We start from the raw sequence: 19,232 nt of genomic DNA on the forward strand, positions 1-19,232 counted from the left end.
TAATATGGGTTGGCCATGGGAACCAGAGTTAATATGGGTTGACCATGAGAACCAGAGTGAATATGGGTTGCTATGGGAACCAGAGTGAATATGGGTTGCTGTAGGAACCAGAGTGAATATGGGTTGGCTGTGGGAACCAGAGTGAATATGGGTTGCTGTAGGAACTAGAGTGAATATGAGTTGCTATGGGAACCAGAGTTCATATGGGTTGCTATGGGAACCAGAGTTAATATGGGTTGGTGTGTGAACCAGAGTTAATATGGGTTGCTATGGGAACCAGAGTTAATATGGGTTGGCTGTGGGAACCAGAGTTCATATGGGTTGCTGTAGGAACCAGAGTTAATATGGGTTGGTGTGGGAACCAGAGTTAATATGGGTTGCTATGGGAACCAGAGTTCATATGGGTTGCTATGGGAACCAGAGTTCATATGGGTTGCTATGGGAACCAGAGTTAATATGGGTTGGTGTGGGAACCAGAGTTAATATGGGTTGCTATGGGAACCAGAGTTAATATGGGTTGCTATGGGAACCAGAGTTAATATGGGTTGCTGTAGGAACCAGAGTGAATATGGGTTGCTATGGGAACCAGAGTGAATATGGGTTGCTGTAGGAACCAGAGTGAATATGGGTTGGCTGTGGGAACCAGAGTTCATATGGGTTGCTGTAGGAACCAGAGTGAATATGGGTTGGCTATGGGAACCAGAGTTAATATGGGTTGCTATGGGAACCAGAGTTAATATGGGTTGGTGTGGGAACCAGAGTTAATATGGGTTGCTATGGGAACCAGAGTTAATATGGGTTGGCTGTGGGAACTAGAGTGAATATGGGTTGCTGTGGGAACCAGAGTGAATATGGGTTGCTGTGGGAACCAGAGTGAATATGGGTTGGCTATGGGAACCAGAGTTCATATGGGTTGCTGTAGGAACCAGAGTGAATATGGGTTGGCTATGGGAACCAGAGTGAATATGGGTTGCTATGGGAACCAGAGTTCATATGGGTTGCTATTGGAACCAGAGTTAATATGGGTTGGCTGTGGGAACCAGAGTTAATATGGGTTGGTGTGGGAACCAGAGTTAATATGGGTTGCTATGGGAACCAGAGTTCATATGGGTTGCTATGGGAACCAGAGTTAATATGGGTTGGCTATGGGAACCAGAGTTAATATGGGTTGCTATGGGAACCAGAGTTAATATGGGTTGGCTGTGGGAACCAGAGTTAATATGGGTTCCTATGGGTTTCTATGGGAACCAGAGTTAATTTGGGTTGGCCATGGGAACCAGAGTTAATATGGGTTGACCATGAGAACCAGAGTTAATATGGGTTTCTATGGGAACCAGAGTTAATATGGGTTTCTATGGGAACCAGAGTTAATATGGGTTGGCTATGAGAACCAGAGTTAATATGGGTTCCTATGGGTTTCTATGGGAACCAGAGTTAATATGGGTTGGTGTGGGAACCAGAGTTAATATGGGTTGCTATGGGAACCAGAGTTAATATGGGTTGGCTGTGGGAACTAGAGTGAATATGGGTTGCTGTGGGAACCAGAGTGAATATGGGTTGGCTATGGGAACCAGAGTTCATATGGGTTGCTGTAGGAACCAGAGTGAATATGGGTTGGCTATGGGAACCAGAGTGAATATGGGTTGCTATGGGAACCAGAGTTCATATGGGTTGCTATGGGAACCAGAGTTAATAATAATAATAATAATAATATATGCCATTTAGCAGACGCTTTTATCCAAAGCGACTTACAGTCATGTGTGCATACATTCTACGTATGGGTGGTCCCGGGGATCGAACCCACTACCCTGGCGTTACAAGCGCCATGCTCTACCAACTGAGCTACAGAAGGACCAGAAGTTAACATGGGTTGGTGTGGGAACCAGAGTTAATATGGGTTGCTATGGGAACCAGAGTTAATATGGGTTGGCTGTGGGAACCAGAGTTAATATGGGTTGCTGTGGGAACCAGAGTTAATATGGGTTGCTATGGGAACCAGAGTTAATATGGGTTGGCTGTGGGAACTAGAGTGAATATGGGTTGCTGTGGGAACCAGAGTGAATATGGGTTGGCTATGGGAACCAGAGTTAATATGGGTTGCTGTGGGAACCAGAGTTAATATGGGTTGCTATGGGAACCAGAGTTAATATGGGTTGGCTGTGGGAACTAGAGTGAATATGGGTTGCTGTGGGAACCAGAGTGAATATGGGTTGGCTATGGGAACCAGAGTTCATATGGGTTGCTCTAGGAACCAGAGTGAATATGGGTTGGCTATGGGAACCAGAGTGAATATGGGTTGCTATGGGAACCAGAGTTCATATGGGTTGCTATGGGAACCAGAGTTAACATGGGTTGGTGTGGGAACCAGAGTTAATATGGGTTGCTGTGGGAACCAGAGTTAATATGGTTTGCTATGGGAACCAGAGTTCATATGGGTTGCTATGGGAACCAGAGTTAATATGGGTTGGTGTGGGAACCAGAGTTAATATGGGTTGCTATGGGAACCAGAGTGAATATGGGTTGCTGTGGGAACCAGAGTGAATATGGGTTGGCTGTAGGAACCAGAGTGAATATGGGTTGGCTATGGGAACCAGAGTTAATATGGGTTGGTGTGGGAACCAGAGTTAATATGGGTTGCTATGGGAACCAGAGTGAATATGGGTTGGCTGTGGGAACTAGAGTGAATATGGGTTGCTGTGGGAACCAGAGTGAATATGGGTTGGCTATGGGAACCAGAGTTCATATGGGTTGCTATGGGAACCAGAGTGCATATGGGTTGCTATGGGAACCAGAGTTAATATGGATTGGTGTGGGAACCAGAGTTAATATGGGTTGCTATGGGAACCAAACTTCATATGGGTTGCTATGGGAACCAGAGTTAATATGGGTTGGCTATGGGAACCAGAGTGAATATGGGTTGCTATGGGAACCAGAGTTAATATGGGTTGCTATGGGAACCAGAGTTAATATGGGTTGGTGTGGGAACCAGAGTTAATATGGGTTGCTATGGGAACCAGAGTTCATATGGGTTGCTATGGGAACCAGAGTTAATATGGGTTGGCTATGGGAACCAGAGTTAATATGGGTTGCTATGGGAACCAGAGTTCATATGGGTTGCTATGGGAACCAGAGTTAACATGGGTTGGTGTGGGAACCAGAGTTAATATGGGTTGCTATGGGAACCAGAGTGAATATGGGTTGCTATGGGAACCAGAGTTCATATGGGTTGCTATGGGAACCAGAGTTAACATGGGTTGGTGTGGGAACCAGAGTTAATATGGGTTGCTATGGGAACCAGAGTTAATATGGGTTGGCTGTGGGAACCAGAGTTAATATGGGTTGCTATGGGAACCAGAGTTAATGTGGGTTGCTGTAGGAACCAGAGTGAATATGGGTTGCTATGGGAACCAGAGTTAATATGGGTTGGCTGTGGGAACCAGAGTTCATATGGGTTGCTGTAGGAACCAGAGTGAATATGGGTTGGCTGTGGGAACCAGAGTGAATATGGGTTGGCTGTAGGAACCAGAGTGAATATGGGTTCCTATGGGTTTCTATGGGAACCAGAGCTAATATGGGTTGGCTGTAGGAACCAGAGTGAATATGGGTTTCTATGGGAACCAGAGTTAATATGGGTTGGCTGTAGGAACCAGAGTGAATATGGGTTGCTATGGGAACCAGAGTGAATATGGGTTGCTATGGGAACCAGAGTTCATACATCAGCCAAATGAAGTGAAGTGAGTGGCTGGCGCTTCCCAAATGGCACCCCACGACTCCCTTTCTAGCGCACTTTGACCAGGGCCCATAGTACTGTGGTAAAAAGGTAGTGCATTTTATAGGGAATAAGATGCCAACATGGGACACAATCTGAGAGAAGAAGTGTTCTCCTCTAGGTGCAGGTCTAGGATCAGTTCCCTCTCCCCCCAATCGTTAAGACAGGGAAATGCTAAACTGACCCAAGATCACCTTACACCATTACAGGGTTTGGTACCCCTCAGTATTCTCCACAATATGGAGATTATTGTAATAACATATTGTAGAGAATTCGAAGGGCAGCCCTGGACGAGACTCAAAAATGGGCACAGCAACTGTCAACCCAACACCTTACCCATAATGCAAAGAGATCCTAACCCCTTGACAAGTTGTTGGGTTAAGGTCGCTACGATATTTATAAGAATTATATTTTGCATTTAATTTCTTCTAAGCCACATTACCAGTCACAACATGTGATAATAATTAACATGAAGAAAACAACAACATTAATCATTAGAGCGGATTTTCCTTTAATTTGTTCAGTCCATCCTTCTACATTACAGACATACTTATACAACCAATTAAACCCTCATTGAAAATGGCACCTTCAATTTTACCTAACCAAAATCATGATAAAAACCAAAACATGATCCATTTGATCCCTCAGCGACACAGTCAACATTCCTCTTCAGCCACACAAACAATTTGACAGAAATGTAAAAAAAAAAAACGAGTAACATGGTACACGGATTGATCATGTGGTGCGTGTATCTGAAACCGTGGCAATGGCATGTGCATGTTACCACGGACACCACAAACCCTTTTTCAGGTGAAGGAAAGAAACAAGTATTCTGAACCTGGCAATAGGCGGGACAGACCTGTCAATCAATCATCTAAAGATTTCTCAGCCAATGGCAATGTTCGAAAGAGAACATAGCCCTCCCATTGATGCATTTTATTTTACCTTTATTTAACTAGGCAAGTCAGTTAAGAACAAATTCTTATTTTCAATGACGGCCTAGGAACAGTGGGGTTAACTGCCTGTTCAGGGGCAGAACGACAGATTTGTACCTTGTCAGCTCGGGGGTTTGAACTTGCAACCTTTCGGTTACTAGTCCAACACTCTAACCACTAGGCTACCCTGCCGCCACCAAAATCTCAATAGTCTAAAAATAGCTTCCTCTCCTCAATCTGCAGAGGACATTAAAGAGCTGAACAGGTGAAAACAAACTCCCAGTAGGCATCCTCTTCAATGCTTTCACCTGGCCTGCTAGTTCAGTGCAGCTGAAGGAGAGGACACAAGGAGAGCAAGCCACGTCAGACTATTGAGCCGCAGCCCACAACTGAGTTCACGGTAATCCCGTCCAACGAGGAAGTTCATCTGTCCAATCGGAGGGCTGTCTCATTGTGCGAGGGCTGATGTGATTGGCTCTAGTCGGTCTTGCGAGGGCTTTCCAGTCTCCAGGCACCAGTGATGTAACGCAGGCGGATGAACACCAGGTCTCGACCCATCTGTAGCCAGCTCCACACTGGCACCAGCTTGGACCCTACAACAACACATAACACATTAAGGGCTGTATCCAGGTTGAACAGTACAATAATACAGTTTACACTTTAATGTAGGGCTCATTTAATATATTTAATGTAGGTAGGGCTCATTAAATATCTAATGTAGGTAGGGCTCATTAAATATCTTTAATGTAGGTAGGGCTCATTAAATATCGTTAATGTAGGTAGGGCTCATTAAATATCTTTAATGTAGGGATAATCAAATATCTTTAATGTAGGGATAATCAAATATCTTTAATGTAGGGATAATCAAATATCTTTAATGTAGGGATAATCAAATATCTTTAATGTAGGGCTCATTAAATATCTTTAATGTAGGGATAATCAAATATCTTTAATGTAGGGCTCATTAAATATCTTTAATGTAGGGATAATCAAATATCTTTAATGTAGGGATAATCAAATATCTTTAATGTAGGGCTCATTAAATATCTTTAATGTAGGGCTCATTAAATATCTTTAATGTATGGATAATCAGAGTCAGGTAGCATCAGGTTAGAATGTTCATGCTGATCAAAGCTCTAATAAAATCCAGACAGTTATCTGCTTTAGAATGACACTCCCAGTTTTGTCGGGAAATACAGGATTAACTGGGAGAAAAGTTATATCTTTCCGGGATGAAACATTTTTAAAATACCGGGGAAATATTCAATGCTAGTGTGTATGTTTAAGTATGAGAGACTCACCCATCTCAGTCTAGTTGACAGACTTACCTTCTATCTCAGTCCAGTTGACGGCCACCTCGGCTATGGGTATCTTAAAGCACTGAGCGATATACAGCAGCTCCACGTCAAAGGCCCTGTGGAACAGTAGAACATTCTAGTTAAAATGTTTTTATGACGACAAAGGCCCTGTGGAACAGCACAACATTCTAGTTAAAATGTTTTTACGACGACGACAACAACAACAACAACGGCCCTGTGGAACAGTATCACACCATATTCAGTGCTAGTCCTTGACTAGTAAAACTTTTGTTTTCCGTCATGATCAAGTTGTTTAGAGAGACTATACCAGTGCACCGTTCATTCAAATTGTAGTTATTGGAAGTACAGATTGTGTTGCTAATGGTCTCGTCCAGGGAGAGTGACCGTACCACTGCTCCACTCAAATTCAAGTTGTAGTTATTGTGAGTTAAGTGTTCCCGGAAAATGAGAGACCGTACCACTGTGCCAGAGAGAAGGTCTTGCACTTTCCCCAATCGTTTTCTTGTTTAAATTAAGCCATCTAATTACTATGTAATAACCATCATTCACAACTTGCAAATATAATGAGAGGTAAAATTGGCTCCTTCAGATCATTTTTTGAAGGGGGTTAGAATAGAGGGGGGGGGGGGACCTTACCATCGCTCCACATGTAGGGAGGAGAAGGTTTTGAGGGCGGCCTCGCGGGTGAAGAGCTTGAAGCCACACTGTGTGTCCTTGATGCCTCGCACACAGAAAAACCAAACTAGGAAGTGGAACCCATACATCAGGAACGTACGGAACCTGGACCGCTACCATGGAAACACAAACAAAACCAATCCATCTACAAGACCTTTGTGTGTTGTTTTTTTTGGGCATCTATGCATTTCATCACAGGGTTACTTAGGTGAAAGAGTGAGTGAGTGAGAGAAGAGAGATGAGAGAGAGAAAGAGAGATGGGAGAAAGAGAGATGGGAGAAAGAGAGAGAGAGATGGGAGAAAGAGAGAGAGAGATGGGAGAAAGAGAGAGAGAGATGGGAGAAAGAGAGAGAGAGATGGGAGAAAGAGAGAGAGAGATGGGAGAAAGAGAGAGAGAGAGAGAGAGATGGGAGAAAGAGAGAGAGAGAGAGAGAGATGGGAGAGAGAGAGAGAGAGAGATGGGAGAAAGAGAGAGAGATGGGAGAAAGAGAGAGAGATGGGAGAAAGAGAGAGAGATGGGAGAAAGAGAGAGAGATGGGAGAAAGAGAGAGAGATGGGAGAAAGAGAGAGAGATGGGAGAAAGAGAGAGATGAGATGGGAGAAAGAGAGAGATGGGAGAGAGAGAGAGAGAGAGAGATGGGAGAAAGAGAGAGAGAGAGAGAGAGATGGGAGAAAGAGAGAGAGAGAGAGAGAGATGGGAGAAAGAGAGAGAGAGAGAGAGAGAGAGAAAGAGAGAGAGAGATGGGAGAGAGAGAGAGAGAGATGGGAGAAAGAGAGAGAGAGATGGGAGAAGAGAGAGAGAGAGATGGGAGAAAGAGAGAGAGAGAGAGAGATGGGAGAAAGAGAGAGAGAGAGATGGGAGAAAGAGAGAGAGAGAGATGGGAGAAAGAGAGAGAGAGAGATGGGAGAAAGAGAGAGAGAGAGAGCTGGGAGAAAGAGAGAGTACCGAAGCGACTGCCTCCTCCTCCAGGTGTGCTCTGGACCCACAGGATATAGCCATGTTCTCCTGTAACACACCAGCCTTTCGTTATTTAACCGGGAGATATACAGAAAGTCCCATTGAAATCAAATCAGCATTTTATTAGTCACATACACATGTTTAGCAGATGTTATTGCAGGTGTAGCTAAATGCTTGTGTTCCTAACTCCAACAGTGCAGTTGTATCTAACAATACACCACAATACACACAAATCTAAAAGTAAAATAATGGAATTAAGAAATATATAAAGATTAGATTGAGCAATGTCAGAGTAGCAATGACTAAAATACAGTAGAATAGAATACAGCATATACATCCTCAAAGCGGGCGAAGAAGGTGTTTAGCTTGTCCGGGAGTAAGACGTCGGTGTCCGTGACGTGGCTGGTTTTCCTTTGTAATCTGCGATTGAAGTCAATAGACCAGAGCAAGCTTCCGCTTCAGTTAGCCAGATTCAGCTAGCCAGCATCCGCTTCAGCTAGCCAGCATCCGCTTCAGCTAGCCAGCATCCGCTTCAGCTAGCCAGCATCCGCTTCAGCTAGCCAGCATCCGCTTCAGCTAGCCAGCATCCGCTTCAGCTAGCCAGCATCCGCTTCAGCTAGCCATTCGAGCTCAGGCTTCATCCGTACTACGACAGTAGATATTGCATGCTACGTCTGCCATTAATTCTAGCAGACTTGGAACTGAGCGTGCATGTCACACATGGCTAGTTGAACGCCAAACTCTTTATTGAGACAATGCCGAAACATCAATCCACGGACGTGTCATTAGCCACAGTTTCATTTGTGCCAAAAAAAAAAGTTATCTTGCAAATTCAGCAGGCTATTACTTATCGTTAATGCAGTCTTCGGTGTGTATTTCAATGCACCTCCTATCTGTGGAGCAGCTTGTTGCGTTGTGGCCATAGAGCCATAGACACTGGCTGTTAAACTCATGAACCAATGGCTGCAGGTCTTGACTTGAACTGGAACTACCATTCTATGAATTCTATGTCTATGGTTGGCTCCCGGCTCTATGGTTGGCTCCCGGCTCTATGGTTGGCTCCCGGCTCTATGGTTGGCTCCCGGCTCTATGGTTGGCTCCCGGCTCTATGGTTGGCTCCCGGCTCTATGGTTGGCTCCCGGCTCTATGGTTGGCTCCCGGCTCTATGGTTGGCTCCCGGCTCTATGGTTGGCTCCCGGCTCTATGGTTGGCTCCCGGCTCTATGGTTGGCTCCCGGCTCTATGGTTGGCTCCCGGCTCTATGGTTGGCTCCCGGCTCTATGGTTGGCTCCCGGCTCTATGGTTGGCTCCCGGCTCTATGGTTGGCTCCCGGCTCTATGGTTGGCTCCCGGCTGTCAGTTTGCCCGTTGCAAATTTCAAAATACAATCTCGTTGTAAAACGTAGTTGGGAAAGAAGATGCTGTCCTTAGTAAAATGTGATAGTTATTTTTTAATTATTTGACCCATTTTTTTCTCCTCAATTTCAAACTTGTCTCATCGCTGCAACTCCCCAACAGGGTCGGGAGACAAAGGTCAAGTCACACTGCCTCTGAAACCCGCCAAACCAGGCTTCCTAACACCACACTTAACCCGGAAACCACTCGCATCAATGTGTCGGGAGGAAACCTGCAGGCTCCCTCAACCCACCACACAGAGTCGCTAGAGCGCGGTGAGCTATGTAAAGCCCCCCCCCCCCGGCCAAACTCTCCCCAAACCCAGACGATGCTCAGCCAACTGTGCGCCGCCCTATGAGAGTTGTGATACAGCCTGGGATCGAACCCGGGTCTGTAGCGACGCCTCTGGCACTGAGATGCCTTGGATGGTTACACCACTCAGGAGACCACGTGATTGGCATTTTAACATTACAATTTCTTTACACATAAAAAACATTTGATGAATAAAACATGTGAATCAGTCATCTTGAAGGGGACGATGATAATATCTCTGTGAGAGGGAGGGAATCGGATTTCATTGGTCCTCAACTTGTGGCTCAGACACTTCATTCAGGATAAACAGAGTTAGCCCTGAGTCAGTCAGCACCCAGAGCAGGTTCATTCTGAAGGACTCGTTGCCATAGAAACATCCCTGGCTAAAAGATGAGCCACTTTCATGGTACAGGGTTATCCTGAGTTGAACTCAGTTGACCAAAGCTACCTGGCTAACTTGTCAAACCTGATTGGTAGAACAGGACTCTGGTCAAAACAGAAACATTATATAGCCTAGTCAGGGAAATGACATTTATATTCTAGACAACATAAAGCTAGAATCATAACACCCACTGGTTTGATGTTTACGTCATGAAGGCCGGCCTCCACCTTCTCCACGTCTGCAAACTTAGTGGCTCCGTCCGCGTCCGCCATCAATATCAGCTTCCCTCTGGAACTCAGAGTACCCTGACACACACACGCAGACGCACAGACAGACGCACACACACACACACACACACACACACACACACACACACACACACACACACACACACACACACACACACACACACACACACACACACACACACACACACACACACACACACACACACACACACACACACACACACACACTTCTAAGTTGAATGTGACAGTTGTGGTGAATGGCGTTCTGTTGTCAAAGGCAGCGTTCTGTCCAGTACGGAGTTACTAGATAATAACCTTATTTTAAAATGTGGCAGTGAGCAGAGATATAGAATTAAATATATGTATAATGTGTATCTCAAAATTTACAAGCAGAGCTCTCACCATCGCGTGTGTGTGTGTGCGTGCGCGCGTGTGTGTGTGTGCGTGTCTCACCATCCTGACGGCCCCTCCTTTCCCTCTGTTTTTCACCAGGGTCAGGACTCTGACTTTGTCTGCGCCATACTTTTTGGTGTACCGCAAGGCAACCTGGGAAGGACAACGCCAATACGTACACTTGACTATTTTAACGATACATGTCCTGGTGTACCGCAAGGCACCCTGGGCAGACAACGCCAATACGTACACTTGACTATTTTACCTATACATGTCCTGGTGTACCGCAAGGCACCCTGGGAGGACAACGCCAATACGTACACTTGACTATTTTACCTATACATGTCCTGGTGTACCGCAAGGCACCCTGGGAGGACAACACGTTAAAAACTATTACCTCGAAAACAGGGTACGATTCTACCATTTTATATGGAGGAACAATATTTCTGAAAGAGAAATGGCCGTCAACAACAACAACAACAGTGTTTATAACAGATCGTTTACTTTGTCTACACACTCATCTCATATGTATATACTGTACTCGATACCATCTACTGTATGCTGCCCTGTACCATCACTCATTCATATATCCTTATGTACATGTTCCTTATCCCCTTACACTGTGTATAAGACAGTAGTTTTGGAATTGTTAGTTAGATTACTTGTTGGTTATCACTGCATTGTCGGAACTAGAAGCACAAGCATTTCGCTACACTCGCATTAACATCTGCTAACCATGTGTATGTGACAAATAAATTTGGATTTGATTTGATTTGAGATCGTCACCTCTGTTGTTTGATCACTGCTACCGTCGTCCACCACAATGACCTCATAGGTAAACAACGGCTGCTGTTTCTGTAGGGAGAGAGAGATTTCCTATTACACTGTGACAAATACTCAGACCTAAGAGAATATTTATTTCCCAAAGTTATAATTCAATACAAAGAATTTGAAACTATACAAAAAAAATTCAGAAAAAAAATATAATATTTATTAGGTGAAAAGCCAAAATGTGCAGTTTCGGCAGCCAAATATGTGTCCTCCTGCCACAACCTGAGGGACAGCCAGTGAAAAGTGCAAAGTAATGTCCATAATATTTCCCATGTAGTTCTGTTTTGGCTTTATATACCAGGTCATGTGTCTTCTCAGTCATGTTGAGACTGATCTACTACCAGGTCATGTGTCTTCTCAGTCATGTTGAGACTGATCTACTACCAGGTCATGTGTCTTCTCAGTCATGTTGAGACTGATCTACTACCAGGTCATGTGTCTTCTCAGTCAGGTTGAGACTGATCTACTACCAGGTCATGTGTCTTCTCAGTCATGTTGAGACTGATCTACTACCAGGTCATGTGTCTTCTCAGTCAGGTTGAGACTGATCTACTACCAGGTCATGTGTCTTCTCAGTCAGGTTGAGACTGATCTACTACCAGGTCATGTGTCTTCTCAGTCAGGTTGAGACTGGTCTACTACCAGGTCATGTGTCTTCTCAGTCAGGTTGAGACTGATCTACTACCAGGTCATGTGTCTTCTCAGTCAGGTTGAGACTGGTCTACTACCAGGTCATGTGTCTTCTCAGTCAGGTTGAGACTGGTCTACTACCAGGTCATGTGTCTTCTCAGTCATGTTGAGACTGGTCTACTACCAGGTCATGTTGACACTGGTCTACTACCAGGTCATGTGTCTTCTCAGTCATGTTGAGACTGATCTACTACCAGGTCATGTGTCTTCTCAGTCATGTTGAGACTGATCTACTACCAGGTCATGTGTCTTCTCAGTCAGGTTGAGACTGATCTACTACCAGGTCATGTGTCTTCTCAGTCAGGTTGAGACTGGTCTACTACCAGGTCATGTGTCTTCTCAGTCAGGTTGAGACTGGTCTACTACCAGGTCATGTGTCTTCTCAGTCAGGTTGAGACTGATCTACTACCAGGTCATGTGTCTTCTCAGTCAGGTTGAGACTGATCTACTACCAGGTCATGTGTCTTCTCAGTCAGGTTGAGACTGGTCTACTACCAGGTCATGTGTCTTCTCAGTCAGGTTGAGACTGGTCTACTACCAGGTCATGTGTCTTCTCAGTCATGTTGAGACTGGTCTACTACCAGGTCATGTTGACACTGGTCTACTACCAGGTCATGTGTCTTCTCAGTCATGTTGACACTGGTCTACTACCAGGTCATGTGTCTTCTCAGTCATGTTGACACTGGTCTACTACCAGGTCATGTGTCTTCTCAGTCATGTTGACACTGGTCTACTACCAGGTCATGTGTCTTCTCAGTCATGTTGAGACTGGTCTCTCAGTCATGTTGACACTGGTCTACTACCAGGTCATGTGTCTTCTCAGTCATGTTGAGACTGATCTACTACCAGGTCATGTGTCTTCTCAGTCATGTTGAGACTGATCTACTACCAGGTCATGTGTCTTCTCAGTCAGGTTGAGACTGATCTACTACCAGGTCATGTGTCTTCTCAGTCAGGTTGAGACTGGTCTACTACCAGGTCATGTGTCTTCTCAGTCAGGTTGAGACTGGTCTACTACCAGGTCATGTGTCTTCTCAGTCATGTTGAGACTGGTCTACTACCAGGTCATGTTGACACTGGTCTACTACCAGGTCATGTGTCTTCTCAGTCATGTTGAGACTGATCTACTACCAGGTCATGTGTCTTCTCAGTCATGTTGAGACTGAGGTCATGTGTCTTCTCAGTGGTTGAGACTGATCTACTACCAGGTCATGTGTCTTCTCAGTCAGGTTGAGACTGGTCTACTACCAGGTCATGTGTCTTCTCAGTCAGGTTGAGACTGGTCTACTACCAGGTCATGTGTCTTCTCAGTCAGGTTGAGACTGATCTACTACCAGGTCATGTGTCTTCTCAGTCAGGTTGAGACTGATCTACTACCAGGTCATGTGTCTTCTCAGTCAGGTTGAGACTGGTCTACTACCAGGTCATGTGTCTTCTCAGTCAGGTTGAGACTGGTCTACTACCAGGTCATGTGTCTTCTCAGTCATGTTGAGACTGGTCTACTACCAGGTCATGTTGACACTGGTCTACTACCAGGTCATGTGTCTTCTCAGTCATGTTGACACTGGTCTACTACCAGGTCATGTGTCTTCTCAGTCATGTTGACACTGGTCTACTACCAGGTCATGTGTCTTCTCAGTCATGTTGACACTGGTCTACTACCAGGTCATGTGTCTTCTCAGTCATGTTGACACTGGTCTACTACCAGGTCATGTGTCTTCTCAGTCAGGTTGAGACTGGTCTACTACCAGGTCATGTGTCTTCTCAGTCAGGTTGAGACTGATCTACTACCAGGTCATGTGTCTTCTCAGTCAGGTTGAGACTGGTCTACTACCAGGTCATGTGTCTTCTCAGTCATGTTGAGACTGGTCTACTACCAGGTCATGTTGACACTGGTCTACTACCAGGTCATGTGTCTTCTCAGTCATGTTGACACTGGTCTACTACCAGGTCATGTGTCTTCTCAGTCATGTTGACACTGGTCTACTACCAGGTCATGCGTCTTCTCAGTCATGTTGACACTGGTCTACTACCAGGTCATGTGTCTTCTCAGTCATGTTGACACTGGTCTACTACCAGGTCATGTGTCTTCTCAGTCATGTTGACACTGGTCTACTACCAGGTCATGTGTCTTCTCAGTCAGGTTGAGACTGGTCTACTACCAGGTCATGTGTCTTCTCAGTCAGGTTGAGACTGGTCTACTACCAGGTCATGTGTCTTCTCAGTCAGGTTGAGACTGGTCTACTACCAGGTCATGTGTCTTCTCAGTCAGGTTGAGACTGGTCTACTACCAGGTCATGTGTCTTCTCAGTCAGGTTGAGACTGGTCTACTACCAGGTCATGTGTCTTCTCAGTCATGTTGAGACTGGTCTACTACCAGGTCATGTTGACACTGGTCTACTACCAGGTCATGTGTCTTCTCAGTCAGGTTGAGACTGGTCTACTACCAGGTCATGTGTCTTCTCAGTCAGGTTGAGACTGGTCTACTACCAGGTCATGTGTCTTCTCAGTCAGGTTGAGACTGGTCTACTACCAGGTCATGTGTCTTCTCAGTCAGGTTGAGACTGGTCTACTACCAGGTCATGTGTCTTCTCAGTCATGTTGAGACTGGTCTACTACCAGGTCATGTTGACACTGGTCTACTACCAGGTCATGTGTCTTCTCAGTCATGTTGACACTGGTCTACTACCAGGTCATGTGTCTTCTCAGTCATGTTGACACTGGTCTACTACCAGGTCATGTGTCTTCTCAGTCATGTTGACACTGGTCTAATACCAGGTCATGTGTCTTCTCAGTCATGTTGACACTGGTCTAATACCATTGCTTTAATGTATTGTTGTTCTCATTAATATTGTTGTTGTAGTTGTTGTTAATGGTAATCCCATGTCCACTACTACTATTATTATTGCTGTTGGTCCCAACATTTTTATTTATATATTTGTTCTTATATGTATACTTTGACAACGTAAGTAATAAGGAACTTGCCATGTCAATAAAGTCAATTTTATTGAATTGAGAGAGAGAGAGAGAGAGACAGGAGAGAGAGAGAGAGAGACAGACAGGAGAGAGAGAGAGACAGACAGGTCATGTGAGAGAGACAGAGACAGGCAGTGAGAGAGAGAGACTACCAGGTCAGGAGAGTTGAGACTGGACAGACAGGTCATGAGAGAGAGACACTGGAGAGAGAGAGAGATGAGAGAGACTACCAGGAGAGAGAGAGAGACAGGAGAGAGAGGAGAGACACTGGAGAGAGGAGAGAGAGAGAGAGGAGAGAGAGAGAGAGAGAGAGAGAGAGACAGGAGAGAGAGAGAGACTGGAGAGACAGACATGTGTCGAGAGAGAGAGAGAGGAGAGAGAGAGATGAGAGACTGGAGAGAGAGAGAGAGTCATGTTGAGAGAGAGAGAGAGAGAGAGACACTGGAGAGAGGAGAGAGAGAGAGAGAGACAGGAGAGAGAGAGACACTGGAGAGAGAGAGACAGGAGAGAGAGAGACAGGAGAGAGAGAGACAGGAGAGAGAGAGACACTGGAGAGAGAGAGAGTCATGAGAGAGAGAGACAGGAGAGAGAGAGACAGGAGAGAGAGACACTGGACAGGTCATGTGTCTTCTCAGAGAGAGAGAGAGAGAGACTAGAGGAGAGAGAGAGAGACTGGAGAGAGGAGAGAGTCAGAGGAGAGACAGGAGAGAGAGTTGAGAGAGAGAGGAGACAGAGAGTTGAGAGAGACAGGTCATGTGAGAGAGAGAGAGACAGGAGAGAGAGAGACACTGGAGACCAGAGAGAGACATGTTGAGAGAGACCAGGACATGTGAGAGAGAGAGAGACAGGAGAGAGAGAGACAGGAGAGAGAGACATGTTGAGAGAGAGACAGGAGAGAGAGAGACACTGGAGAGAGAGAGACAGGAGAGAGAGACATGGAAGAGAGACAGAGAGAGAGAGAGACATTTGGAGAGAGAGACAGAGAGAGAGAGAGTCAATTTTATTGAATTGAGAGAGAGAGAGAGAGAGAGAGACAGGAGAGAGAGAGAGACGAGAGAGAGAGAGAGGAGAGAGAGAGAGACAGAGAGAGAGAGAGAGAGAGAGAGAGAGAGAGAGAGAGAGAGAGAGAGAGAGAGAGAGAGAGAGAGAGAGAGAGAGAGAGAGAGAGACAGAGAGAGAGAGAGAGAGAGAGAGAGAGAGAGAGACAGAGAGAGAGAGACAGAGAGAGAGAGACAGGAGAGAGAGAGACAGGAGAGAGAGAGACAGGAGAGAGAGAGACAGGAGAGAGAGAGACAGGAGAGAGAGAGAGAGAGAGAGAGAGAGAGAGAGAGAGAGAGACAGGAGAGAGAGAGACAGGAGAGAGAGAGACAGGAGAGAGAGAGACAGGAGAGAGAGAGACAGGAGAGAGAGAGACAGGAGAGAGAGAAAGACAGAGAGAGAGACAGGAGAGAGAGAGAGAAAACGAGAAAACAATATTTGTTATTTTTCTAATATATTCTTTGTTTTGATCGTATCAATATTTATTATTTTAGTCACATTTAAATATAATCTGGCGCTGGATTATTTTAGTCGGTTAACACCAAGTATTTCAGAGAGTGTTTGCAGTCTGCAATTTCACAAAGGAAAACCATTGAAACTTTAACTAAAAAGAGGGGATGGGTCAACCACCAACACATTAATTGTAAATCATTACTGCCATCTGGTGGCTACTTTGAACAATGACGAAATAATGATTTTCATCACTGGTTGTTCACTTCACAATGTGAACAGTTTAGTGCCGTAACTCATTATTAATTTATCACCTAAAAAGGCTGTGTTTACACAGGCAGCCAAATTCTAATATTTTTTCCACTAATTGTTTTTTTCACCAATCACACCAGATCTTTTTTTAACAGAGATCGTTTTCTGAGCTGATCTGAGTGGTCAAAAGACTAATTAGGAACAAAATCCTGCACACACTGTCCCTCCATGAGCATATGTTGCTTCATACTTTCATTCCTAACAGCGGGAGTGGCCACTCACCTGTCTGTTCTCCAGGTATCCCATAGCTTCCTCCATCATCACAGGCACTGCAACGGCAAAATGCATATACAAGGTCAGACATATGTAGTCTACGGCTACGTTTACACAGGCAGCCCAATTCTGATATTTGGCTCAATTGAAATAGCTGATCCGAATGGTCAAAATACTAATTATTAGTGTTTTATTATCAGTATTGGGCTGCCTGTGTGAACGCAGTCTGTCCCAGGTATGAATAGGGCAAAAAATCCTCGAAGGAAAGATTGACGCAAGGCAATGAAAGCTGTTGTTACAATCTGTTGTCACAATCTGTTGTACAATCTGTTGTCACAATCTGTTGTCACGGATTGAATATCATCCTACCGTCTCATCCACCTTTAACTCCTGTATCTGTCTTTCTGTCTGTCTGCCCTCCCACTTCTAGTCCCTCGTTGTGAGCAGGCACTACCAGAGAGCTTTCTGTCTATCTATCTGCCCTCCCACATCTAGCCCCTCGTTGTGAGCAGGCACTACCAGAGAGCTTTCTGTCTATCTGTCTGCCCTCCCACTTCTAGCCCCTCGTTGTGAGCAGGCACTACCAGAGAGCTTTCTGTCCATCTGTCTGCCCTCCCACTTCTAGCCCCTCGTTGTGAGCAGGCACTACCAGAGAGCTTTCTGTCCATCTGTCTGCCCACCCACTTCTAGCACCTCGTTGTGAGCAGGCACTACCAGAGAGCTTTTTGTCTATCAGTCTGCCCACCCACTTCTAGCCCCTCGTGGTGAGCAGGCACTACCAGAGAGCTTTCGGTTTATCAGTCTGCCCACCCACTTCTAGCCCCTCGTGGTGAGCAGGCACTACCAGAGAGCTTTCTGTTATTCTGTCTGCCCACCCACCTCTAGCCCCTCGTTGTGAGCAGGCACTACCAGAGAGCTTTCTGTCTATCTGTCTGCCCACCCACCTCTAGCCCCTTGTTGTGAGCAGGCACTACCAGATAGCTTTCTGTCTGTCTGTCTGCCCTCCCACTTCTAGCCCCTCGTGGTGAGCAGGCACTACCAGAGAGCTTTCTGTCTGTCTGTCTGCCCTCCCACTTCTAGCCCCTCGTGGTGAGCAGGCACTACCAGAGAGCTTTCTGTCCATCTGTCTGCCCTCCCACTTCTAGCCCCTCGTTGTGAGCAGGCACTACCAGAGAGCTTTCTGTCCATCTGTCTGCCCACCCACTTCTAGCCCCTCGTGGTGAGCAGGCACTACCAGAGAGCTTTCTATCCATCTGTCTGCCCTCCCACTTCTAGCCCCTCGTGGTGAGCAGGCACTACCAGAGAGCTTTCTGTCTATCTGTCTGCCCGTCTGTGACTCACTTCGTAGCTCCTCATTATAGGCAGGCACTATTACAGACAGCTCCAGGGAGCTGGGGTCATGAAGGCTGGGGAAGGGCTCCTTCTCTCCAGTCGCGGTCGGGAACAACGTCTCCTTCTCATGGCGTTTCAGGTCCACCATCCCGGCAGTCAGGTGGGCTACCAGCAGCACCTGTCAAATAGAATCACAACAGAGTTAAGAATCAGGTTCTAGATTGTTCTGTCTGTCCGTTTTGGTTCCGTTGATTCTATATTCTTGTCAATATGTAAACAAAGACATTTAGCCATATTACATAGTATTCAAAGCTTTGATTGATTGATTAATTGATTGGATGCACACAGAAGTGCCCTCTCACTCATTCTGACAGCTCAGTAAACCTGAACGACAAGACTTTGACATTCACAACATTACCTGTTAGACAAATACTGTAGCAAGTGTACCACTCACCACGATCAAAGCAGCCACTGCCAATCCCACCAGACAGTGAATTATTTCACATAGACAATCCATTCTCCCATTCCCTGTAGCATAGACAAACACCTGCAGTAAGGAGACAGTGGCTCGCTAGCCTGCTAAATAACTTAACTGTGCTGTTCCGTGGCGAATATCTCTGACAAACACTCTTCGGAGAAGAAGGAGAGATAAACTATCATAGCCGTAATACTTCCAGTATTGTATCGGGCGGATCAGTTTGAACTTAACTTCCAGTCACAGGGAAACACCTAGGCGGAAGTAACTCCGTGCAGAAAAACCACATCATCATATAGATGCAAGCGGGACCTCAGCGATTTTACATCGAATGAAACTCTGACCCCTGCTGTCTTGGAGTGTGAACGTGTGCAACGATTATTCTTTGCCTTCTAATCCTTTTTATTTGACAATATTTATTTATTTATTTATTATATATAAAAAAAAAAAATACAAGATGAATTCAAGGCTTAAATGTGCAAGTTGATCTGGTTTCGCGATAACTTTGCGATTACAATCAAAACACTTCTT

General features: G+C 45.5%; 1 protein-coding gene across 1 annotated transcript; it reads right to left on the reverse strand.

Annotated features, from left to right (window-relative positions):
• Window positions 1-4,256: 4,256 nt before the first annotated feature.
• alg5 (ALG5 dolichyl-phosphate beta-glucosyltransferase) lies at window positions 4,257-18,977 on the reverse strand. The gene is made up of 10 exons (XM_046318085.1): window positions 18,681-18,977; window positions 18,236-18,404; window positions 16,904-16,950; window positions 11,171-11,239; window positions 10,445-10,537; window positions 9,935-10,048; window positions 7,645-7,704; window positions 6,660-6,811; window positions 6,033-6,118; window positions 4,257-5,297 (listed from the first exon to the last, which is right to left on the reverse strand). The coding sequence occupies exons 1-10, from the start codon at window positions 18,741-18,743 to the stop codon at window positions 5,182-5,184; spliced, it is 969 nt and encodes a 322-aa protein (XP_046174041.1). The 5' UTR covers window positions 18,744-18,977; the 3' UTR covers window positions 4,257-5,181.
• Between the last annotated feature and the right edge of the window lie 255 nt (window positions 18,978-19,232).

The sequence above is a fragment of the Oncorhynchus gorbuscha genome, linkage group LG20 (genome assembly GCF_021184085.1).
Source record: "Oncorhynchus gorbuscha isolate QuinsamMale2020 ecotype Even-year linkage group LG20, OgorEven_v1.0, whole genome shotgun sequence".
Lineage (NCBI taxonomy): Eukaryota > Metazoa > Chordata > Actinopteri > Salmoniformes > Salmonidae > Oncorhynchus > Oncorhynchus gorbuscha.